Here is a 26,867-nt window from a genome sequence, read left to right as displayed (position 1 = left end):
CTCTAAACTCTGAAGAATGTACAAATCCTGGTGAGTTCTCGATGACTATAAAGATCCTGTTATTCTCATAGAGGGTGGAGGCAGGAATTTCGCAAACTACACAAATAGCTGTAGTTTTACCAGAAACCACCCTAGTTTTGCTTCACATTTTCCCAATCATTGAACAGTTCCTAACAGAATGTGCCTATTTTGTTTTCAGCATTGTTAGCCACATCTAGAAATGTGACAGAGTCTAAATTGCTTCTTTGGAAGTATTTAAAGGCATTTGTAAGTCTTCCTCTGTGGTTCCCTGAAAATGTTGTTTAAATGTGTATTCTAACTTTCCAACAAGAGAGACAGCCCGGGGAAATGGTTTTGTTTCTTTTCTATCCTAGATATATCCAAAATCTAGTATTCTACATAGGCACTCAACAAGATTGTGCAGCGACTCCCACAACTACAGAGACAGTGTTTCATTTAAACATCACACTTCTGTAATAAACACTTACAAAGGTATGAACATTTTAATTCAATGGATTTATTTAAAAAGACTATAAAATTTGACATCAAGAGAGATAAAAAAGACCCATAAGATTTAAATTGACAAATATAAAAATGATTGGCCATAAACAATGTAAAAATACATTTCCCAGCCCCCAAACAAAACATAAGTAGAGCAATTATAAAATTTTTGTACTGAGTTCATTTCCCTTATAATTCTTGAGAACCATTCTAAGCAATCTATTTGTATAAAATATAAAATTAAATGTATCATAACTATTAATTTAAAAATTATTTTAAATTTGAGTTTATTGAGTTTGCAATTTTTTGTACGTAACAGTGGTTTCTGGTCCCAAGCTCCCCTTGAACGTATTTACTACAATGGTCTTTTTACTCCTATTTCCTGCTACAATAGAAAAGAAAGGCTAACCATTCATGGGTCCCATAAAAAACAATGTGAAGGAAGACTCTAAGAGTGACCAAATCTACCAGTGAACAGACTATCTTTCTGAAAAAGAAAGAATTAAGTGACCAACTAAGAGATCCATTTTTGTACCAATGAAACACATGGAGGTGAAACCTCAGAACAAGCAGAACTTAAGCTCAATGACAAGATGTTTTGTATGTCAGGCCAGCTGAGAATGTATCTGTCAATCTTGACTAAGCCCAATGCATGGGTGGTGACCCTGAGGAAGGCCAGATGATATGCTCTGAATTTTAGATAGGTCTAGATGACATTAAAAATCACAATGGTACGGCTTGATGTGAAACTCTAGTCGACCTATCATAAACTAGTTTTCTGAATCAGTCCTTTTTCTTAGACCCAAGACTCAGCTATTTCTCCTTTCTTAGATGACATGCCCAATAAAAACAGCATCCATGATTGGTTTCATTATCTCCCAACTAAATAGTGGTGACATTACCACTAACACTAGTATCCAAACTCTGACACAAATCCTAAAGGTACTGAGTCAGTAAGACAGAGCAGAAGCTATGTCAGGCCATACTGACCAATTTCTGAGAACCACATTAGCCACATTCATGCAACTAAAACCCATCTACGACACACAAATGGCAGATGAGAAAAAAAAAAAAAAAGGATGAGGTCATTCAACTTTATCCCCGGAAACATAATTCCACTGTTTCAAATATAGGAAACCTACCCTGGGAGACTTCTACCAAAGTGCAGAAGGACCTGATGTATGGGCTCATCATCTTAACACTAGAGTCCCAGGTCAAAACTCCAGAAGGAGGATAAGAAAGGTCTAGTCTGTGAACCACCTGGACAGAAAGGTCATATCCCAAGCGTCCTGCCTACCTGTGACAGCTGCTAGCCAACAGACAATTCTGGTTATGAAGTTATTTCTTGAGAATGGCTTGATTCTCCTTTATGCCACCAACAGTATTAGTCTGGGCAGGGTTCCCTGGATATTTACTTTCTTAAGATGTTCCTTGCCAAAGACAAACTAGACCAATGCCTATGTAAGAACAAGGACTCTCAAGATCCTGCTACACAGTATTCACAATTAAAAGGGCCCAAGATTCAGGACCACCTAAAGACAACTGACAAAAAGTAAGCGTCAGAGCCAGAGATCAACCTCTGCTAGATGAAGCAGCAGCACATAGTTCCATTTCCATCTGATAAGGAGACAGAAAAGAGGCATCTCGAACGATGAAAAACGAAAGCCTGGGGTCCTAAAAAAACAGACTGGCTTCAAAGAAAACACTAAGGAAGACCCACAGGGCTGTATTAATTTTAGTAAAAATAATCATATGCCAACAGGGGAATTGAACCACTTTCTAAATCATAGTATGAACTCATCTCTTCAGATACTTGGTAAGTGGTCAAAGCTTGTTTTTATAATTACTTTCACTGTTTTGGGCAAAAAGTCTTTCTTATCTTTGGTCCTTAGGTGTGGTATCAGTTTCTTCCATTTTTTTATGTGTTACAAAACAATCTCTTTCTCACTTGACATCAACAACCAAGGTGAAGTATAAACACGAAGTTGCTGATATTGTTGCTTCTATACACACAAAATACCAACATCTCCATACATTTTATAGGCTATACCAGGGTCTCAGAAAGAATTAATAACAGTTATCCAAAAATATTGTAAAATTTAAGGCTGAGTGAAATACAGTGAAGCCTGGTAATATATGTTAAGGAAAAAAACCTAGACCAACATTTTAAATATTGGTTTCTTAAATATGTTAAATTCCCATTAACAAAACATAATCTAAGCATCAAAACAAACAGCTAAGCAAATTAATTTAAAAATAAAACAGTTTCTAAGTAGATGAATATAATCACGTTTATACAGCTATAAAGCATCACTTGGAAGCTAAGCCTAGTAAAAGAATGACCTGTAACAGAATGACAGAATCATTTATCAACCTTTGAGTTGTGTGATTTAAAAAACAATTGTTATCTCCTCCTCCCACCAAAAACTCCATTTGAGATAAGTTTCAATCATTTTTTTTTTAATTTTTTAACTTAGCTCGCCTAATTTGTGGTGGCTGACACAATACTGATAAAACTGCCTACTTGACCTTCCTCTTGCTCTCCGAAAGAAGTGGTTTAAACAATTACGCAGATTTTACAAGAGCTTCTGCCAGGGCTCAAGCACCACCGTGCAGAGTCACTACCTTAGTTAACATGTGCTCCCCAGAGTCTTTAGGCATTAAGTGGTTCAGTGAGGGCTTCAGCCCTAGTGGTATTTTCAGGTTTTCTCAGCTGGGACTCCTGTCGTTTTTCATACAGCATAATGGCAAAGTCAAGTAGGAACATAAAACTTGCTAAAAATCCAAACACCTGAGGAAAAAAATGAGGAAAGGTTATAGGAGGAATTTTGGAATATAATCTTACATTTCCTACTTGGCTTGGACAGTGTTTCATATAAGCAAGATGTTTATGAATTTTATCTTATACACAACTACTCTTTAATGTTAAAAAAATTTTTTTAAGTCATCAAAAAATGGAAAGAAGTTAGAAAAACTTCCAGAATAATGGCTATCAGTCGGAAGTCCCACAAAGTACTAATGTTCTGCCTTATGTGTGCATGTTTATATGTGGAGGGCTAATATATGAAACTAGGGTTAACAGATAAACATTAAATCCTAAAAAATGATACAGAACACAAGAATATTTGCATTGTTAGATTGACCCACAGATGTGATAAGGAAATGTGACTAGGCAACTCAGTCTAGGTGAAAATGAAAAAAGTTATTAATATCAAAACAGAAATTCCATTTTGAAGATACTATTAGGTTAAGTTACTTAAATAAAATACACGTTCCAGTTGTCACATTGCAATGACACAGTGGCACGACGCCACTACCTACTTCCTCTTCCTTAAGTCACTTCCTCAATTGTTCTCTTCTAAAATATGATCAAACATTCTGAGAATTCTATCAAGAGACAGAAGACCATGCGTCTGCTTCAAATTTAGCTTCTCCACTAGCAAAACCCTTAAGGATATGGGGGCCAAATAAGTGCTCTGTAGAAAAGAGAAAATTGATGTAGGTGATGGCTAAAGTCTCTTCCAAATCTAATACTCTCTATCTCCACGATTTTTATTCATAACATTCTCTTACAGTCTGTTGCAGTCTCCTGACCTGTCCTCCCCCCTCTAAAGAGTATGTATTCCACCTCATTTTGCCACAAAGTAAGCTGAGCTCCAAATTCATTAATTCCCCCAGATATCCCCAACATATCCGATGTAAATTTAATTATCAAGGCCTCCCACCCTCCCATCCCCCGCCACAAAAGCCAAGTCTTTTTCCCTCTGGAATCTTTATTTTTGACTTGATGGCCTTTATCCCCTTATTTTCCTGGCAATCTTCTTAAATACATCAAACTCAGACTAAATGTCACCCTTGTTTTTGAAGCTGTCTCTGATCGCCTCAAAGAGCTCCGGTCCATACAAGGCCCTCTATACTACATACTCCAGACAAGCGATCTTCGAGCTCTTTTGTTTACACACTTCTGAATTTAAAAAACAAAAAGGACTTCCTCACGCATTTACGTCTGTAAAACTTTTCATAATTTAAATAGTTACAAAAGGTAATGTCCAGCATATTATAAATATCGGCTTTTTGAATTACCAGTCACTACTAAATATACCCAGTGAAATATAAATACTGGGACAGTCTAATACATCATCTAGTTAAAATCCAAATTTTTTTTATAGCTATAAATTTTTTCACTGGAACTCAATTGTTCCTCAACTTCATTTCACTTTCCCCACAGAATTTTATAGTAATGTATTTTTATACTCATAATTTTATTTATCACCATCTCATACTCCTCTGCAACAAAAATGATTCTAAACTGAAATTAACCATAAAGCCCTATTAAAACTTTGATTTTTCTCTTCTATTGGTTTATGTACCCATGAATAAATATTGCTTATTGCTAGAATGAATCAAGATTCAGTGTTAATTTTATTTCTATGTTTTGTTTTTACACATGTAAGTGCTACGAAACTGTTGTCACATGAATAGGTAAATATAGCCATGCAATTCTCTGAACTCCTTTTGAGTTTTCTATCACAAAAAGCAGTTTTAATGATGTATTAGCTGACAACTCTATTAATTACAACTTCAATTTTTGGGGGTTTTTTTGTTTTTTGAGATAGAGTCTCACTCTGTCACTTAGGCTGGAGTGCAGTGGCACAATCTTGGCTCACTGCAACCTCTGCCTCCCAGGTTCAGGCGATTCTCCTGCCTCAGCCTCTTGAGTAGCTGGGACTACAGGCGCCCACCACCACGCCCGGCTAATTTTTGTAGTAGAGACAAGGTTTCACTATGTTGACCAAGGTGGTCTCAAACTCCTGACCTCGTGATCCGCCCACCTTGACCTCCCAAAGTGCTGGGATTACAGGCGTGAGCCACCACGCCCGGCCTAACTTCAATTTTGTTAAAAACAAAGTATTAGTTGGAAACCAGCTGACTTGCAAGACAATTTGTTGTCCAGTTTCTAGTCATTCAAGTTCACAGCACTGGCACCAGTCCAAGGCCATGATCCTTGATTTACAATTCCGAAGCCCAAAGAACTACATTAACTCAAGGTTTTCATGATTCACTTGGCTCAAAATTGACACGAAGTAAGACTATTCCCAGTCTTTTCTTATCCCTTTTACTATAAATATTCGTATGTTTTACTTCAGATAAACCAATGTTAGATGACAGGGTACTGTCCCAGGCCCTCAAATGGGTGTTGTGTAATATAGGATATGTACAGCACTACCTTTCTAAAATCCAGAATATTCTGAATTCTAAAAAAAAATTCTGGCCCCAAGAATTTCGGATAAAAATTGGATCTTTATTTTCAACGGTCTCTTTGTTATACTCAAGGGTTTTGTTTTACAACTCAGGTAATCCATCACAGTAAGTGATATGGTTTGGGTCTGTGTCCCCAGCCAATTGTCATGTTAAATTGTAATCCCCAATGTTGGGGGTGGGGCCTAGTTGGAAGTGATACGATCATGGGAGCAGATTTCCCCTTTGGTGTTGTTCTTGTAATAGTGAGTTATTGAAAGATCTGGTTGTTTAAAAGTGCGTAGCACCGGCCGGGCGCGGTGGCTCAAGCCTGTAATCCCAGCACTTTGGGAGGCCGAGATGGGCGGATCACGAGGTCAGGAGATCGAGACCATCCTGGCTAACACGGTGAAACCCCGTCTCTACTAAAAAATACAGAAAACTAGCCGGGCGCGGTGGCGGGCGCCTGTAGTCCCAACTACTCGGGAGGCTGAGGCAGGAGAATGGCGTGAACCCGGGAGGCGGAGCTTGCAGTGAGCTGAGATCTGGCCACTGCACTCCAGCCTGGGCGACAGAGAGAGACTCCGTCTCAAAAAAAAAAAAAAAAAAAAAGTGCGTAGCACCTCCCCACTCTCTCTCTTCCTCCTGCTCTGGCCACGTAAGATGTGCCTGCTTCTGCCTTGCCTTCTGCCATGACTGTAAGTTTCCTGAGACCTCCCCTGCTATGTTTCCTGTAGAGCTGTCAGAACCATGAGGCAATTAAACCTCTTTTCTTTATGCGTTACCCAGTCTCAGGTATTTCTATATAGCAGTGCGAGAAGGAACTAATGCAGCAAGATTCAGGACACGCAAGTATTTTTTTCTTTTTGAGGGGGCAAGGTGGGTGGCGACTGTGAATGGGAAGGTGGAAAAGAGTTGGTGACACTCCTTCACCAGAGATAAATTCTCAGACATACTAGTTTTAAAAAAGATTACATATGGAGATTAAAAAGCTGGAAATTAATTTCCTCAAAACTATCTCTGCCTCGTACTCCTTGAAAAGTCCTGGTGAACCTTTAAGGATATGTATAACCCACTGAAAACTGCTGTCTAGACCAACTTTTTTATTATTAATTTTTTTTTCTTCTTGTAGAGATGAGGTCTCACTATGTTGCTTGCCCAGGCTGGTCTTGAACTCCTGGCTTCAAGTGAGTCTCTCACCTTGGCCTCCCAAAGTGCTGGGATTATAAGCCTGAGCCACAGCACCCAGTCTCAGAACAACTTCTATTGGTTCATGTAACAAACTCCATTACAATTTTACTTTTCCGTCTCCTTTTCTAGGCTGAGCCTCTGAATCATATCTCCCATATATTCTCCATACCTAGAATAGCTCCTGGCATGTAGGTGTGCATTTATTGTACTGAAAGTGGAGAAATATAAAATAAAGTCAATTTTACCACTTCCATTAGCAATAGCACATTGATATGTGAAGTAAGTAGATTTTTTTTAAACAAAATTCAGTCAAATTCTATAGGCTCTAGGTTTCAAAGGCTATCATGCTCATTTGCTTTAAGGTCTTCTATTCAAAATTACACTAAAAAAATAAGTTAAAAGAAAAACAACTCTAACATACTGTATAACTTGTCAAGTACTCTCCAAATTCCTTATTTCTAAGGAAACAAAAATAAGCAATGTTAAAAATACAAGGTACTTACAATAGCAGCAATTTCAGCTGAAGTCCTGTCATGTGTGGAAACAAAAATGATGGATGCCAACAAAAACACACATCCTGTTCCCAAAGTAATATAAAAATCCTATGCATACATACAAAACACAAAAGGAATACAATACAGTTAGATTCATGGAAATGAACTTTTTCATTTTTAACTTTAAAAAGCTCTGGCTGTTTGTTTTTCTTGATACAATCCAAACTTACATACCCAAACTTCTAACTTTTCAATAAGCCTGGCATTCAATAAATACTGTGTAAAATAAACAGTACCCACACTGGGCTGGGCATATTGAGAGAACACATTACAAGATAATCTTTTAATAACAACAGCCCCCTATGCCAGGAGAGGTGGCATGAGCCTGTAGTCCCAGCTAATTGGGACGTTTTTTGTTATCCAGTCTCAAAAAAAAAAAAAAAAAAAAAAAAAAACACAGTCCCGGAAAAGATCTCGTGTGCGTGTGTACAAGTGTTTGTGTGTGCCTCTTTTTCTCTGGGACATAATACAATTATCTAAGCCAAAGCACTTATTACAATTCCACCTTGCTTCCAGCAAAAAAGCATTTGTCTTTCCTTTCAAAGTATTTTATGGTAGGATGACATCTCTGAGAGTATTCCAATGCTTTGAAAGCACTTTCTAAAAGAAAGAATTTTAAAAACTACCCATTATTAAATAGAAGTATGCCAAGAGTGTGTTTTTTAGACACTTAGGCTTTCTGGAATAACATATTGCCTTCAACTGTTCCAAGTGGGTAATCCACAGTGAGCCTGTATGATGAGCTTATCTACTACATAAAACTTCCATATATCATCATAATGCAGCTTACAATCATGAGATGTTTCATGGGTTTCCAAGTGCTCTCTCAGGCATTATCTCATAAGGCCCTCATATGCCAACTGAAAACAGTAATGACATATATACTTGATTCAGAAAGGGAAACTTGGTAAAATGATAGCCACTCCAAAGTCTGATACTTTTTGAGTTTTCTGAACTGCAAACTCCACTAAACCTAATACCAATAAAACTGGCCGGGCACGGTGGCTCCCAGCTGTAATCCCAGCACTTTGGGAGGCTGAGGCAGGCGGATCATGAGGTCAGGAGTTCGAGACCAGCCTGACCAACATGGTGAAACCCTTTCTCTACTAAAAATACCAAAAAAAAAAAAAAAATACCCAGGCATGGTAGTGGGCACCTGTAGTCCCAGCTACTCTGGAGGCTGAGGCAGGAGAATCACTCAAACCCAGGAGGCGGAGGTTGCAGTGAGCCGAGGTCACACCACTGCACTCCAGCCTGGGTAACAGAGCAAGACTCTGTCTCAAAAAAAAAAAAAAATCAATAAAACTATTTAACACAAAATTCCTAAACTGTCAATCACTCACTTAACATTTATAAAAAATGTAAGAGGTTTTCTCGCCAGGCACAGTGGTTCACGCCTGTAATCCCAGTACTTTGGGAGGCTGAGGCGGGTGGATCACCTGAGGTCAGGAGTTTGAGAATACCCTGGCCAACATGGTCAAACCCCGTCTCTATTAAAAATGCAAAAATTAGATGGGTGTGGTGGCGGGCGCTTGTAATCCCAGCTACTTGGGAGGCTGAGGCAGGAGAATCACTTAAACCTGGGAGGCAGAGGTTGCAGTGAGCCAAGATCGCACCATTGTACTCCAGCCTGGGGGACAAGAACGAAACTCTGTCTCAAAAAAGAAAAAAAAAGAAGTTTTCTCTGCTTCTAAAAGGTGTTTCCTTGTAGTACTTTATTTTTTAATTCCTTTGGTTATTTCAAATTTATTGCATATAAATATAAAATTATATTTACTAATATTTAGAATACATTCAAGTTAACTGAAGTAAGACAATCATTTTGAGACAATAATGCAGTGTTCAACAAACATGGGTTCTAGAGCCAGTCTACCTGAGTTCAAATCTGAGCTATACCACTAGTAAATGTAAATGTTGAGCTATATACCACTAGTAAATGTAAATGTCCCAAAAACGTTGGCTACTGTTGTTCCTAACAGACTGTGACTGCAATGGCATGGGATAGAAAACAGTCTCTTAAAAAATATTATTCCTTTGGGAGGCTGAGGTGGGCGGATCACCTAAGGTCAGGAGTTTGAGATCAGCCTGGCCAATATGGCGAAACCCCGTTTCTACTAAAAGTACAAAAATTAGCCAGGCGTGGTGGCACACGCCTGTAATCCCAGCTATTCGGGATGCTGAAGCAGAGAATCGTTTGAACCCAGGAAGTGGAGGATGCAGTGAGCTCCTATTGCGCCACTGCACTCCAGTCTGGCGACAGAGCAAGACATCTTCCCAAAAAAAAAAAAAAAAGTTATTCCTCTTTAGGCACCACCAGTACCACACACTCAAAACACATTCCTCTAAAACAGAAAACCTCTCTTGCATGAAAAAATATTTAAAATTTAAGTGTATTAATATGCAGACAGTAAAAAGTGATTTTTAAGCCATGCAAACAAACATGAAATCCTTATGATATTAGGTAAAAAGTAGAATATATGTTCTATGATTACAAATCATTTAAATTATGATTAAAAATCACCTACAAATGGAAACAAAAGATTTGAAAGGAATACAGCAAAATAATACAAAAGCTATTTTAGGATGAAAGGACTAATTTTTCTTTTTTCTCAGTATTTTTAAACTAGTATTTACTCTAAAATGACTTTTTAAATGCTCAAGTTTGATATAATAAGTGTTTTACTTTTTTCAGGTTCCACCATTATACTATACTGGTCAATATTACAGTGTTGTTTCTTGTCAAAATGATACTAAACTGGACAATATTATAACACCATTTCTTGTCAAAATGATCAGTGTGCTTTAAACATTACAGATGCAGCATTAAAATAAAAACTAAACATTTCTAAAAATATTTTTATGGTGATGTTGTTTCACTGTTGAGATAAGAAATGACAAAATGATTTCTTTTTTTGTTTGTTTTTTTTGTTTTTTTTGTTTTTTGTTTTTTTTGAGACGGAGTCTCGCTCTGTCACCCAGGCTGGAGTGCAGTGGCCGGATCTCAGCTCACTGCAAGCTCCGCCTCCTGGGTCTATGCCATTCTCCTGCCTCAGCCTCCCGAGTAGCTGGGACTACAGGCACCCGCCACTTCGCCCCTAGTTTTTTGTATTTTTTTGGTAGAGATGGGTTTCACTGTGTTAGCCAGGCTGGTCTCAATCTCCTGACCTCGTGATCCGCCCATCTCAGCCTCCCAAAGTGCTGGGATTACAGGCTTGAGACACCGCGCCCGGCCCAAAATGATTTCAACTTTTAATTTTTTTAATATAAATTTTTCCAGTCAGAATTTGGTGTGTGTGTGTCTATATATATATTTATATTTACACATTCGAACTATAAATCAACCAGCTCAGATACTTGAGAACTTTTCCCTTGTCCAAATCTTAGGGTGTATTCATCTGTAAAAAAGAAAATGTCCAAAGACTACAAATATAATTAACAAAAATTCTAAGGAGTATCTGTATCCTCTTAATATACATTTCATAAAAAAAATGAGTCCTGTTGTCATTGTCATAGAGATTCCTATAGTGATGGTATTAGCCATGACAGCACCTCAAGATGGTAGGGCATTGGTTCTAATAGGATTCTGCTCCTAGCAAACTAACACAGGAACATAAAAACCAAACACCGCATGTTCTCACTCATAAGTGGGAGTTGAACAGTGAGAACACATGGACACAGGGAGGGGAACATCACACACCAGGGCCTGTCGGGGGGTGGCAGGCAAGGGGAGGGAGAGCATTAGGATAAATACCTAATGCATGCGGGGCTTAAAACCTAGCATGATAGGTTGATGGGTGCAGCAAACCACCATGGCAGATGTATACTTATGTAACAAACCTGCACATTCTGCACATGTATCCTGGAACTTAAAGTGAAATAAAAAATTTAAAAAAAAAAAAAAAAAGGAGTCTGCCTAGGTCACAGAGTGTGGTGTAAGCGCTTGCCTTGAGTTCAAATTCAGTTTATTTTCCATCCTAGCTGTGTTAACTTTGGGCAAGTTCCTTAATCACCCTGAACCTAAGTTTCCTCAAAGAGAAATGGAGCATGAGGTGTAAGGATTCTAAATCACAGCACATAAAGTAATTGGCACCCAGTACATCCATGCTGACAGCAGCTACCTGTATTACCAGCCCAGATGACAGAATGGTCACATACTGACTATACCAAGAACTGTGTATATGTGCTCATAAAATGCTTGATAGATTTGGTTCAGACTCCACTTGTTTTTCAAAGTTAATTTTTAACTGTTTGGTATAAACTTTTCTTTATTTATTTTTGAGACGGTCTCACTCTGTCACCAGGATGGAGTGCAATGGTGTGATTTATAACGCACAGCAGCAGCCTTGACCTCCTGGGTTCAACTGATCCTCCTGTCTCAGCCTCCTGCGTAGCTAGGACTACAAGCACGCATCACCATGCCCAGCTAATTTTTTCCTTTTTTTGTACAGATGGGGTCTCATTATGTTATCCGGGCTGCTCTTGAACTCCTGGCCTCAAGTGCTCCTTCCGCCTCAGCTTCCCAAAGTGCTGCGATTACAGGTGTGAGCCACCACTCCAGTCTATTTTTTAACTTAGAATATATTTTTATAAAAAGGTAATAGATTCCTATAGCACAAAATTCAAGAGGTACAAAAGGTTATACAGAAAAAAGTAACTATCTTAGGTGTTTAATCAATATATAATTTAATGCTTGCTTCTTATTAATCTAAAATAATAGAATCTTACTGGTTTGTTTTTATACTGTTATTTCTTATTTGTAAGAGCTCAAAATCGGGCCAGGCATAGGTTCACGCTTCTAAGCCCAGTACTTTGGAAGGCCAAGGCAGGAGGACTGCTTGACCCCAGGAGGTCAAAGCCAGCCTAGGCAACATAGCAAGATCTCATGGCTAAAAAAAATCAAAAAAAGTAGCTGGGCATGGTGGCACACGCCTGTAGTCACAGCTACTCCCCAGCTACTCAGAAGGCTGAGGCACAAGGATTGCTTGAGACCAGGAGATCAAGGCTACAGTGAGCCGTGATCATGCCACTGCACTCCAGCCTGGTCAAAAGAGGGAGACCTGTCTCAAAAAAAAAAAAAAAAAAAAAAAAAAAAGGCTGGCTGCGGTGGCTCATGCCTATAATCCCAGCACTTTAGGAGGCCAAGGCAGGTGGATCACCTGAGGTCAGGAGTTCAAGACCAGCCTGGCCAACATGGCAAAACCCCTTCTCTACTAAAAGTACAAAAATTAGCCATGGTGGGTACCTATAATCCCAGTTACTCAGGAGGCTGAGGCAGGAGAATTGCTTGAACCCAGGAGGCAGAGGTTGCAATGAGCCGAGATCCTGCCATTGCACTCCAGTCTGGGCAACAAGAGCAAGACTCCATCTCAAAAAGAAAAAAAAAAAAGTTCAAAATCTACCATAATCCCTTCCCTCAAAAATGTAGATTATTTTGCCAACCCTGACACGTACAACTCTTCACAAACTACTACTGACAACTCAAATGCTACTAAAGAAGTAAATTGCTCAACTGTTAAATTCAGTAACTATATAAATTATTTCGCCGGGTGCAGTGGCTCATGCCTGTAATCCTAACACTTTGGTTGGCCAAGGCGGGTGGATCACGAGGTCAGGAGTTCAAGACCAGCCTGGCCAAGATGGTGAAACTCCATCTCTACTAAAAATACAAAAATTAGCCAGATGCACACCTGTAATCCCAGCTACTTGGGAGGCAGAGGCAGAAGAATCGCTTGAACCCGGGAGGCGGAGGTTGCAGTGAGCCGAGATTGTGCCACTGCCCTCCAGCCTGGGCGACAGAGCAAGACTCCATCTCAAAAATAAATAAATAAAAATTATTTCATGTGTCATCTCACACATTCAACTATACTCAAAAACATAGGGTCAGGGCCAGGCATGGTGGCTCACGCTTGTAATCCCAGCACTTTTGGGAGGCCGAGGTGGGTGGATCACTTGAGTCCAGGAGTTTGAGACCAGCCTGGGCGACAAGGCAAAACCCCGTCTCTACAAAAAATATAAGGATTAGCCACGTGTGGTGGCACAAACCTATAGTCCCAGGTACTGGGGAGGCTAAGGTGGGTGGATTGCTTGAGCCTGGGAGGCAGAGGCTGCAGTGAGCTGAGATCATACCACTGCACTCCAGCCTGGGCAACAGAGTGAGACACCATCTCAAAAACAAAACAAAACAAAAAACCTTATCGGGTCAGCATACTAAGTGTTAAAAAGTTAAGCATTTCTAATTTTGTAAAAAATAAGACTCTCAAGTAGTTTTTATTTTTATAAGAAAACGTATGAATAAATTCAACAAATGCATTCTTAATTCACTCACAGACAACTTTTCATAATACCATTAAAGCAAAATATAGGAAGAATTACATGTTGCTTTATTTTCCCTGATCACTGAAGCTTTAAGCTTTAAATGTTTTATTTTAAAGCTCCAGAAATATTTCACATTAGTTCATTACTCTATCTCCAGTATCTAGCATATAAATGCCTGGCATGTAATAAAGGCACACAATTAATGACTGTAGAACCAATGAGTGACACTCAAAAGTGAGAAATCAGAAGTGACAAAATCCTAGGCTTTTTTTAAGTCGAATGTGAATTACATTAAACTACCAATAACTGTAAACTATTGGCAGTGTCTGCCACTCTCACTCTAATCTCACTTTCCCTCTCTATCATCCCCTCGGTAGGAAAAAACAGAGGTGCTTAGAAGCAGAGCAAGTTGGAACAACAGATACTGTCTTTTCACGTTGCTGAGTTTTGAAAACATTACTGCTTTAAACAATAAAACTATGCCAGATTACAAAATAGCTATGCTCTTAATATGGGGATGATATTTTCTCATGCTTACCGATGATTTTACTTTTGTAGTATCAACTCTCTCGTAAAATGGAGTGCAATACACAATCAGTATAAGGAGACTCAGAAGAAAGGCACTGCAGCTTACAAACTCAAAAAAATAAAGTCCTCCACACAAAGTACACTGCGATACAACTTCTTCACAGATGAAGGCCAGCAGAGACAGCAACTACAAATGAAGAAAACATTTCACTTAAGTGTTTTTCAGAGAACCTACAGTATTTAGAAAGCTGTTTCTGAATAATACATTTACTCGAATATTTACAATGAGGAGACTATGGCAAACAAGATTAATGAATAAACCTCATCTACACAGAACTTACAGTTTGGCCGATTTGAAGGAAATACAGGTAAATAAAGAATTAACCCATTATTTACTAATGCCAGAACAAGGGAAATATATAATATTGTTATAAAAGCACATAGGAGAGAAGCTCAACTTTGGGGTCAGGAAAGGCTTCCTGAAGGAGAAAGCTGAGACCTAAAGAACAGAGTCAGTTTGGGGGATGAAAGATTAAGGAAAGAAATTCGCAGCAGAGAAGCAGTACATAGAAAGGCTCAGAAATGAGAGCATGGCACCTGCCCCCGACCCAACATACAGACAACACACACCCTGACCTCCAACTGAACTGCCAAAGTGAGTCAAATCAACACGGCTCAAGTATAGAGTTTGAGGGAAGAGAACGGCAGCACAAAAATTATTATATGAGGCTAGAGAGGTAAGCTGAGGCCGGATCTAAACGTCCTCATTAATCAAAGAGTCTGGATTTTGAGGGTTTTAAAGTAAAGGTTGACAATGATCAGGTTTATGCTTTCAGTAGTTCTCACTGGCTACAATATGGAGAAGGCACCAGAGGTAAGGCAAACCTTGGGGTGGACATCCAACTGGGAAGCTGATGTAGGAAATCAGGGCAAATAATAGCGAATAGAGAGCAGCAATGGAGAAGAGTGGCAATCACTGAGAGATGCAGCAGAAGCGCTTATCGCACAGGATGCAAAAGCTCATATCAGACAAGATGCGTACAAATAATATGGAACATAAGATAACACATATGTACCTTAAACATTTTAACTTAAAAATGCACATTTATTAACAATCTTTTGGAGTGAGTTTTTTCTTTATGGGTCTGTTGACTGGAATTCCACATTTTCTGAATAACTCACTTTCATCATCTATGGACCACCACTTCCAGACTGATGTTATCTGAAGTGAAGTGACATCGTAAACACTTGAGAAACAGAGTTCAGAATCTTTCTAGAGTCAGACTAGTTTTCCCAGCCTTTTACAGTTGCCTTGCTCTTCCTTAATTCCATGGCAGATAAATATTTTAGTAACTTATCTTTCAGTCTTTCCAAAGCATTCAATTTAGTTTTAAAAAAACAATTCCTTTTCACACTCAGTTTTAGCTTTGTAGTATTTAACTGTATGGCCATAAAAGTATAGTTAGCATAAACCAGTATGGGAACAACACAACTCAACTGATAACAGAAGCAGGAGTTCGGGTGTGCTAATGAGACGCCTACTGGCCATGGCAGGCTGTGGGTGACCGGTGTGAGGTCAGGATGCTTGGTATGGTGAGTGGAGAATGTTAACTCTGGTTAACTTGGTAACTCCATTACACGCAAGTGGGTTTTAACTACTTCCAACTGCTGTGTATGTGATACTAACATACTGGTCCTCACTGAAGAAAGTCAGGTTTTTTTCTTTTTAAAAGGCAAGGGTGCTGGGGAAAGAATAAATTCAGTTTTAAACGTGCTGTGATTGAGGAGGTCTGTGGAACAGTTAGGTGAAGATGTAGCTGGAAAGCAAATGAATATATGGTCTGGAGCTCAAAGGAGAGGTCTAACATGCAGATAAAGATGTGGGAGGCAGCAGAGTGGGAGGGTGAGATGACCCAAAGGAGGAAAGATAGCCTTATGTGGAAATCTGAGGAATCTAAAGATTTCTAGGATATGCAGAAGGGAAGAAACCAGCAAAGGACTACCAGGAGTAGCAATCAAAGGGGTAGTAAACAAGAAAAAAGTATTTACACACACACATGCACAAACACACAAGTAATCAAGAGTGCTAAATGCTACTTAGAGGTCAAGTAAGAACAACACTGAAACACCTACCTTAGATTGAGCTATAAGAAGGTTACTGGTGACATCAGCAAGAAAAGTTCCAGGGTAGTCAGGGAGAGAAGCTCGATGACAATACTGTGTATTGGGAAATAAGGGGAGGGTAAGGCAGTGAAAGAGAGACAGCATAGGCAGTAAGTGTGGCTGGGAAAGAATGGCCAGATAGGGCAGTAGTGGATGAGGTCAAAGAGAAGGGAATTTCAACATGGGGGAGAACTGAGCATGTTTACGCAGAAACCAGTAAGATGGGTCGATCTAAAGACAGAGGTAGAAAAATGGCTCCCTAAAGATAGGATTCAGGGCTCAGGTTTGGGGCTAACTCTTCTCTAGAAATAGAAGGGAAGAGAGTGAAGAAGAATATTTTGCTTGGGCAGTTTGTGTGGGTTTTGTGGAAGCTGAGGGAATTTCCTGCTGAGGGCCAAAACCATCAAAACGACTGATGACCTAAGTCAGAGGCTAAAGGGAATTCCCTTCTCACACCAGTCAGGCCAGTAGAAGCAACCAGACAGATTAATGGCAAGAAGATTGTTACCAAAATCAACAGATACATTTCATAGTAATAGAAAATACCTTATCCTACAAAACATTTTCATCAAAAAGAGTCAAGGGTACAGCCATCCTGAACAAGAGTTCGGCATAGCTGAACTGTTTAAAAACTAAGCATATATCTACCATATGACCCAGTAACAGAACTCTTGGGCATCTGTCTCAGAGAAATGAAAACTTAACATTTGTACAAAAACCGGTACATGAATGTTTATAACAATTTTATTCATAGTAGCCCCAAACTAGAAACATCCCAGATGTCCAATGGTTAAAACTGTGTACATCCATACCATGGAATATTAGCAATAAAAAGGAGCAAACTTGATATATGTCATGTCCTAGATGAATCTCCAGAGAATTATTCAAAGTAAAAAAAAAGGCCGGGCGCGGTGGCTCAAGCCTGTAATCCCAGCACTTTGGGAGGCCGAGACGGGCGGATCACGAGGTCAGGAGATCGAGACCATCCTGGCTAACACGGTGAAACCCCGTCTCTACTAAAAAATACAAAAAACTAGCCGGGCGAAGTGGCGGGTGCCTGTAGTCCCAGCTACTCGGGAGGCTGAGGCAGGAGAATGGCGTAAACCCGGGAGGCGGAGCTTGCAGTGAGCTGAGATCCGGCCACTGCACTCCAGCCTGGACCACAAAGCGAGACTCCGTCTCAAAAAAAAAAAAAAAAAAAAAAACAAAGTAAAAAAAAAAAAATCCAATCTCAAAAAGTTACATATTGTATGATTCCATTCACAGCCCATTCTTAGAATAAAAAAAATAATGATTGCTAACAAATTAGTGGCAGCCAAGAGAAAGGGGAAAGGTGTGGCTACAAAGGGGTAGCACAGGGAAGCCTGTGCTGATGGCACAGTTCTGTATCTTGACTGTGGTGGTGATTATAGAAAGCTATCCATGTGATAAAATTACACAGAATTACACACACGTGCACATACAAATGAGTGCATGGGACCTCCCTGTATTTTTTTTTTTTTTTTTTTTTGCAATTTCCTGTGAATCAATAATTATTTCAAAATAAAAAGTTAAAAAAAAATTCAAATCTGTACTGCTATCCAAACCTTTAAGGGATTTCCTCTCCCTCCTACTGGTTACACAAAATGTATATATCCCCACAACAGCAAAGAATTTATATAAAAGAAAAAAAATAGATATCCCTCTGATTTCCTGTAAGTTAGTGAAGCATGAAATAGCCCAGCATGTCCCAAACAACTCCTTCAGACAGGTGTTAGGTAAGGCGCTCCCAATCATTACACCACAGGATATACAGTGACAACACCAAGACAAATCCCAGAAGGCCACTGTGTAAAGACACTTCCTTAGTCTCCTATAATCAGAATTACAGGATGAGTTCTAACATGACTATGGTCTAATAAAATACTAAATAGCTGACATTTCACTTGCCTTTTTCTTGCCTCTATGTTAAATCTTGTCCAAGTTTTGAAAGTTTCTCTCTGAGAAATTTACAAAATATGCCTCAGGTGTATAAAAGTCAATTAACTGAGAGAAGATACCAGCCTAAAACTCTAATTAGGGTCTGGGAATAGTTGAACCATTCATGTTACAATTAGATTACTAGGCACACTCATGTGTGAAGGCTATATGGCAATAAAATGTTATCTGTAGGACAGACACAGGCTGCTTGTCTATTCTCGGTAAAAAAAAAAAAAAAAGGATGGGATCCAGCTTGTCCAGAAGCAGTCAGTCTCAAGTCATTACAAGTCCTATTCCAAATGCATTAACAGGTGTCATTCTTACTGACCTTACTGACCTATTGCCTCAGAGCAACAGTAAGAGGCATTCTGCCTGGACATCTTAAGAGAATGAAGGAGTACAATATTAAGTATGGACATCTGGCAGGGCACAGTGGCTCACACCTGTAATCCCAGCACTTTGGGAGGCCAAGGCGGGCAGATCACTTGAGTCCTTCTGGCCAACCTGGTTCAAAATCAGCCTGGCCAACACGGCAAAACCCCGTCTCTACTAAAAATACAAAAATTAGCTGGGCGTGGTGGCATATGCCTGTAATCCCAGCTACTTGGGTGGCTGAAGCATGAGAATTGCTTGAACCCAGGAGGTGGAGGTTACAGTGAGCCAAGATGGCGCTACTGCACTCCAGCCTGGGTGACAGAGCGAGACTATCTCAAAAAAAAAAAAAAAAAAAAGGTTTGGACATTTACTAGCTCCCATCTCAAGTTAAAGGCCAAGAAATTGGCACTACAAGCTATAGTCAATATGAAATTCTGTTGGCCAGGTGCAATGGGTCACACCTGTAATCCCAGCACTTTGGGAGGCCAAGGCGGGAGGATTGCTTGGGCTCAGGAGTTTGAGACCAGCCTAAGCAACATGGTGAAACCCCGTCTCCACCAAAAAAAAAAGAAAAAAAATTCTCTGACTACCCATCTCTGAGGCTACTAACCTTCCTCTGTAAGCTCCCACAGCATTATACAATTGCTAGTTCAAAGTGTACTTGAATTAGCAACACTCCAACACTGTTCTATGTACAGGAAGATGTAATGATGGAGTAATAAGCTCAGTGTACAAGAAACAATACTAACCACACATTTTATACCACATTAACTGAGCATTCATTACATGTAGGTTAGAAAATCTCAAGAAAATGTTCTAAGGAGCTGGAGAAGAATGAGTGGAAAAGCAGGACTCAAACCAGGTAGAGACACACACAGAACGTGGAGAGACAGATGACATTCTAATTCTAGGTAGAGGATGAAAAAAAACATATTCATAAGGGCAAGAATTTGCATAGTAAATCCAAAAATGATAATAAGGCAACTGACCTAACTGGATGGGGATGAAGAAAAAAATGGTTTAGGAGTTGGGTGTGGTTGTGTGATGATCATGCAAGGGAATATGGATGTCTAGATAAAGGCAGCAGGGAACGCCTGCCTGGTTTAGTAGGTTAGAAAACAGGAGGAACAGAGGATTGGGTAGGGCCTAAAGGAATTCTACAGTTCGAGTATAGGAGGGAAAAGAGCAACTAACAGAGGATAAGCAAGCCACAGGAAGTGTTATTAAAAAAAGAAAAAAGAAAACTCCTTAAAAAGCACCAAGTAAACATACTCCAAACTATTATCACACTGTGACACCTGGCAGTATGAGGGGGTAGGAAAGTGGTTTTAATATTTTTAGTTGATTTTTTTTTTTTTTTTTTTTTTGGTAAGCAGACACCTTTTTTTTTTTTTTTTGAGACGGAGTCTTGCTCTGTCGCCCAGGCTGTAGTGCAGTGGCGCAATCTTGGCTCACTGCAAGCTCCGCCTCCCGGGTTCACACCATTCTCCTGCCTCAGCCTTCCCAGTAGCTGGGACTACAGGCGCCTGCCACCACGTCCAGCTAATTTTTTGTATTTTTAGTAGAGACGGGGTTTCACCGTGTTAGTCAGGATGGTCTCGATCTGCTGACCTTGTGATCCGCCCGCCTCTGCCTCCCAAAGTGCTAGGATTACAGGCGTGAGCCACCGCACCCGGCCAGCAGACACTTTTTTGTATTAAAAAGAAAAAAGAGTAAAGGTTGCCCAGGCGTGGTGGCTCACGCCTGTAATCTCAGCACTTTGGGAGGTTAAGGTGGGTGGATAACGAGGTCAGGAGTTTGAGACCAGCCTGGCCAACATAATGAAACTGTCTCTACCAAAAATACAGAAATTAGCTGGGCATGGTGGTGCACGCCTATAGTCCCAGCTACTCAGGAGACTGAGGCAGGAGAATTGCTTGAACCCAGGAGGCAGAGGTTGCAGTGAGCTGAGACTGCGCCACTGCACTCCAGCTTGGGTGACAGAGCTAGGCTTCGTCTTGAAAAAAAAAAAAAGTGTAAAAGTTGAAGGAAGAATTTCGAGAAATGAGTGGTCACCAGCATTAAATGCCAAAGTGGTCAAGAATAGGAAGAGAGAAAAATGTCACTGAATTAGCTAAGAAGTTCATAGTAAATGTAACCCAGAAGTAAAAAGGCTCAATTATTATTTTTTGGTAAACAGTTTTGTTCTCAATAGCATGAAGTCATCACACTAAATATTGCTTACTGAATATTAAGCTAAGTACCTAACAACTGTATACCCAATGTAACTCCTTTTAATGACATAAAATTTTACCCAAATATAATTAAGGGAATTATCAAGCTTTTAATGTCAGGAGGGCCCTTAGAGGGCATAGTCTCCCACCGTCATGTTTACAAAGATGGAATTAAGCTACTGACAGTTAAGCCCCAAGTTAGCTCCGCACAGACAAGAACCCAAGTCTCTGACTCCCACTCTGTACTTCCTCTCCCCATGAAACGTCTGTTAAATTCCTTTTACGAGTATGTATGTTTGTGTAGGTTTTCCCTGTAAGACTGGCTTTGTGAAGTTAAACCCACAGTTCTGTATATTTCCCTTAATGTATTAAATCATATATTTAAAACAATTTGCTAGCATCAACAGATTGGGGAAGTCTCAGTGACTAAAAGATGATCTTACAGCTCTGGTTATTTAAACACTGGGTAATTACTATCCTGCATCTGTCTCTCCATTTCAGTTTCACTACCCTTTCTTTTTCCTTTTTTTTTTTTTTCACTACCTTTCTTTTTCCTGTTGCCAGGATGGAGTGCAGTGGCACGATCTCAGCTCACTGCAGTCTCCACCTCCTGCCTCAGCCTCCTGAGTAGCTGGATTACAGGCGCACGCCACAACACCCAGCTAATTTTTGTATTTTTAGAAGAGACGGGGTTTCACCATGTTGGCCAGGATGGTCTCGATCTCCTAACCTTGTGATCTGCTCGCCTTGGCCTCCCAAAGTTCTGGGATTATAGGCATGAGCCACCGCACCCAGCCTCAGTTTCACTACCTTTTCTGAAATTTCAAGTGTTCCTTAAAATGGTCACTATATTAAATATGAATTCTCGGCCGGGCGCGGTGGCTCAAGCCTGTAATCCCAGCACTTTGGGAGGCCGAGACGGGCGGATCACGAGGTCAGGAGATCGAGACCATCCTGGTTAACACGGTGAAACCCCGTCTCTACTAAAAAATACAAAAAATTACCCGGGCGCGGTGGTGGGCGCCTGTAGTCCCAGCTACTCGGGAGGCTGAGGCAGGAGAATGGCGTGAACCCGGGAGGCGGAGCTTGCAGTGAGCTGAGATCCGGCCACTGCACTCCAGCCCGGGCGACAGAGCGAGACTCTGTCTCAAAAAAAAAACAAAAACAAAAACAAAATAAATATGAATTCTCCATTAATTTAACAGTCTACTACTTATATTTTATAAAAAGAACTTTTAAATGTTTGTCATTATAAGGCTCCATCTACAAAATGATATGAATTATAAATTAATGAACTTTACTATTAAAAACCTTGTAGTTGTAAGTAAAGTTCAAATTTAAAAATCCATTGGTCTGAAGAAACAGTCCAGGCCTCCCTTGCCTTAGGCAAATATTTACTCTTACAAACGTTCAAAGATATAATTTGCTGACATTATGAATCTTCCTCAAGGTAAAAATAGAACATTTCAATTTACTACACATCAGTTTTCATATTTAAATAATGAAAAGAGCATTAATATAAGAAATGCTTCTAAGTAATTTGTTTCTTGGTACTTATAGGGTAACATTTATAATGTAATAAATTGAAAAATCACTGGTGATTTCTAAAACTGCTTGCCAGATGAGCGACTAGAATCCCAGTACTGTGCAGCTATCAGGACAGTCAACTGACTGCACGGACACAATGTGGAGCTTGTTGCACAGAAAATTACACATATTTAGGTCACTGCACCAGCGTATCCAGCAAGCAATTAGGTTACCAAACGTCAATTCTCCCCTTAAAACAAAAACTCCCTCAAAAAAATTCACAAAATAAAACATGAACATATGGACAAATCTAAGGATAGTATAAACTGAAAAACTGCATACAGTTAGGACTCCAGTAACTCCTTATACTGAATTCTCAACTGAGCATTTCTTCTTAAGCTCTGGAAGGGTGAATGGTAGTTGGGGGATGCTCAGGGTTTTAAAAAAATTCAGGTCATATCTGAATGGTAGACACAGCTATGTAACTTCAAGAGACAGAGAAGCTACGTTCTTTTATCTCTAATCTCCTCTGTATACAGGCTCCACTCTCTATCCCTTCAATGTTCAGTTCTGTAATAGCAAACCCCATGGAGTCTCACAGGTTTGAAAAAAAAATTTTTAAGAGTGGAAAGAACCTCAGAGGTAATCCAATTCAACCTCCGAAGACTCTAATGTAAGAATTTCCTAAGTATATACAGTGTCTAGTTTTTAAGTTTCAGAGCAAGCTTCTTTTCTCTTGTAGGATCTTATAAATCCTGTTAAGATTTATGGGTCCAGAATAATATACTCAAACATATAAGTGTACAATATTTTGAATAAAATTTCGCAGGGTTTCCAGGTCCCTTGTTAAAACACCTCCTCTTCTGATTATGGGTTTCTCCATTACAGTTGTTTCCTTACTGGAGCTCCCAATTCTGTTTAGTTTTTTTAAAAAATTAAACATCTAAAGTAAAACAACCAATCTATCTAAAGGAAGAATGTGAGTTAAGGCCTTGCCTATAGCCCCAGGCTGGAAGACAACTTTTACTGACTTCATATGTAACTTTCTTGGGACTTGGTGGATAATTCCTGTAATATACTGTTACTGTGAAGAGATAAGACATTATCAAAACAGACAAACCAGGAACAAAAAGACAACCATCAAAGTGAAAGGCAATAATGAAAAAGTACTTTTAAATCTCCACATTAAAGGCATTCTTGTAACATGACAATCTCCCCATAAACAAACAAATAGATTTCATAAAGAGATACTAGTTTTTATTCTTTTTCCATTTCTTCTTATGAATCATGGAGAACAAATACAATCTAACGATCTTTTAAGGCAAATTCATCTTCTCTGTGTCCAAGTATAACATTTACCACAACCATTTCTGGTTGTTCCATGTTTTCTTCTATAATAGCAATAAGGAAGGAAACTGATTATGTTCTAGTCCAAAGATACAAAACTACAGTTTACTAAACTGTAAGAAGGTAATGAGAAAATTTACTTTAGCTTTGCCGCTTTTTATTAGAAAGAAAAAAAATAAAGGCAACTGAAAACAGGAGATTTTGTGGGCAGCAAACCAATACAGATGATTTTTTTGAGCAGCAAGAATGCTTCAGATGGGCTGGGCGCAGTGGCTTACGCCTGTAATCCGAGCACTTTGGGAGGCCCGGGGAGCGAAAATCACCTGAAGTCAGGAGTTTGAGACCAGCCTGATCAACCCCGTCTCTATGAAAAATACAGGGGGGGGAAAAAAAAAAAATTCAGCCGGGCATGGTGGTGCGTGCCTGTAGTCCCATCTACCCGGCACGAGAATTGCTTGAACCGGGGAGGCGGTTTCAGTGAGCCGAGATTGCGCCACTGCTCTCTAGCCTGGGCGACAGAGCAAGACTCCGTCTCAAAAAAAAAAGCTTCAGATGAATATTCTTTTCTGTTCTAAAGAGTTCTACTATTCACGTAGAAAATTTTAGCTTTACTGCGGAGAAATACAGCTAATACCTAAAAATCATGTGACAGCTGACAAGAGAAGAGCAGAAGGAAGAAGGTAGAAGGAACAGCTTATGCAAAGGAACAGTGGCAGGGAAGAGCCCCGGATGCCTCGTAATAAATTAAAGGTGGCCAGTGTGGAACTACCTACAGGGATACTGGGTTCCATAGGCGGCATTATCCCTTGCTTTCAAATGATTTCCCAGTCATCAGCAGATGTGATCGTTTTGATCGCTAAACAGCCGATTTTCCGACTTCTGTTTTTCTATTCAATAAAAGTAGGTCACCTGAGTTCTAAGAATTTAACTTCTGGTCATTTGAGTTGTAAGAATTTATTTCCAAGGAAACCAATGAGCTAATTTTTACTTAGAATGGTTAAAAAACAAAACAAAGTAAGACAAAACAAAACTCATAAACATTGTAAGCATTCGGATTTTTCCTAAACTGGTTCTATTGCAGAAAATGTTGCTCATCAGTGGTTGAAACAGTACACAGGAGCTCAACACGACTGTAAAGTGAATAATTTAAATCCCAAAGATGCTTTGATGTTTTCACTAATAGGTTTATGGTACTTTAACTGCTTAAAATAAACTCAATAAAACGGAAAGATGCGTACCATGTCCTAGGTCTGCTCTCCGCACACACTCACAAAAAGCTGTCCTTTCGACTTTCCACTTAGAATCCATATTGCTCAATTTTGAAATAATTATTTTCCAGTCAATATAAAACTTTTAGAAGACAATTTACTGGACACACACACATCTCAATGCCACGCGTGGTATCGCAGGACTTTGTCCAGCAAGTTAAGCTGCCCCCATGGGCTCGCCGCAGGAAAACCGCAAGAGCCAGAGAAAGATAAACACAAAGCGCTTCACAGTCTAAATGCAGGCACTGTGGGCGATAATGCAGAGTAGCAGCAGAGAGAAGAGAGGAAAGTCGCCACAGAGGATGAGCGAAAGATGCTGAAGTGGCTGACTTGGGTCTCCGACGCATTTCCTGAGCCCGCCTAATACTGGGTGGCCCCAGGTCGTGGGATCCCGATGGGGAGCGCCGTGGGCCTGGGGGCCGCCCGGCGGAAGGGCGGAGGGTAACGCCCCCCTCCCCAGGCGGAGAGGAAAGGAACTAGAGGTGTGGAAACCGCCTCTTACTGAACAACCAAGCTGAAACGAAGCAGCTCGGCGGCCTCCCAAGCCCAGGCCAGACCCCGCTCCCCGGCCTGGGCTCGCCCTCCCCGACCGCGGACTCACCAGCTGCAAACCCTTGAGAACGCGCCGGGGCCCCGGGAGCCGATCCAGGAAGAAGTAGGCAGCGATGCCGCTCCGGGGGCCTCTGGCGGGGCCCGGGTCCTCCTCCGTAGTGGGGCTGTACACCGCTCCGTTCTCCATCGCCTCGGGCCGGTGAGCACGGCGGCCGCAGCAACCGGACCGCTGACTTCTCGGACTCCAGAAGTCCCCGGTAGCGGGGAGGCGGCCGTCACTTCCTGGGCCTCTTCCCCTTCTTCCGCCCGACTCCGCCCCTTCCCGCCCCCGCCCTCGGCCCGCCCGCTCCCCTCTCAGCAAACTTGCCTGTTAGCGCTTGGGATTCTTCCTATTTTCATCCAAGGACTGAGTTCTTTCTGTGAGCCTTTGATGGGTTTCTCACCTCCCTCCATCTTTCATCCTGACATTCGTTCATTCACTTAATATTTTTGCGTACTTTCAGTGTGTAGTGAACCCCGTTCTAGGTGCTTGGGTGACAGCCAAGTACCACCCAAAATCACAGGATCCCTAGTAACAGAGACAGACAATAAACAAGAAAACAGATGAATAGTAATTTCAGATAGTGATAAGTGACGTGAAAATAGTGTGATGTGAAAATATGACACGAAAATAATGGATTCAGCACCTCTGGTGGCTTGGTAAATTTAGTTTAAAAAAGAAGGAGGAGGAGGAGGAGAAGAGGAAGGAGGAGGAGAAGAGGAAGGAGAAGGAGAAAAGGATGGAGCTCTACTTAAGGTACTCTACTTAAGGTGCTCTACTTAAATGGCCACTACTAAACTGAGTGGTCAGGAAAGACCTCTCTGAGGACCATGATCTTTGAATTGAATGAGACTCAAAAAGTATGAGAAGCCAGGCTTGTAAAGTTCTGGGGAGAGCCTTTCATGCAACTGCAAATGTCCCGAGGACCAAATGAGTTTGGCTCAATCTGAAGCCCAAAGGCCTGTGTCGCTAGGGATAAGTACAGGAGGAAAGGAGATGTTGGAGATGTAGGCAAAGGCCAGATAATGTGGAGGCCTTGCAGACCAAGAGAAGAATTCGGATTTCATTTTAAGTACAATGAGTTGTCTGTAAGGAC

General features: G+C 40.4%; 1 protein-coding gene across 1 annotated transcript; it reads right to left on the bottom strand.

Annotated features, from left to right (window-relative positions):
- Positions 1-497: 497 nt before the first annotated feature.
- On the bottom strand, positions 498-26,384 carry CMTM6 (CKLF like MARVEL transmembrane domain containing 6). Its single transcript, XM_050779411.1, has 4 exons — positions 25,781-26,384; positions 14,338-14,514; positions 7,434-7,532; positions 498-3,292 (listed from the first exon to the last, which is right to left on the bottom strand). Exons 1-4 carry the CDS (start codon positions 25,916-25,918, stop codon positions 3,155-3,157), a joined length of 552 nt encoding a protein of 183 aa, XP_050635368.1. The 5' UTR covers positions 25,919-26,384; the 3' UTR covers positions 498-3,154.
- Positions 26,385-26,867: the final 483 nt, after the last annotated feature.

This window comes from Macaca thibetana, chromosome 2 (assembly GCF_024542745.1).
Source record: "Macaca thibetana thibetana isolate TM-01 chromosome 2, ASM2454274v1, whole genome shotgun sequence".
Classification (NCBI taxonomy): domain Eukaryota; kingdom Metazoa; phylum Chordata; class Mammalia; order Primates; family Cercopithecidae; genus Macaca; species Macaca thibetana.
The sequence above is the reverse complement of the archived record's forward strand: the minus strand, read 5'-3'. Positions and strand labels throughout refer to the sequence as shown.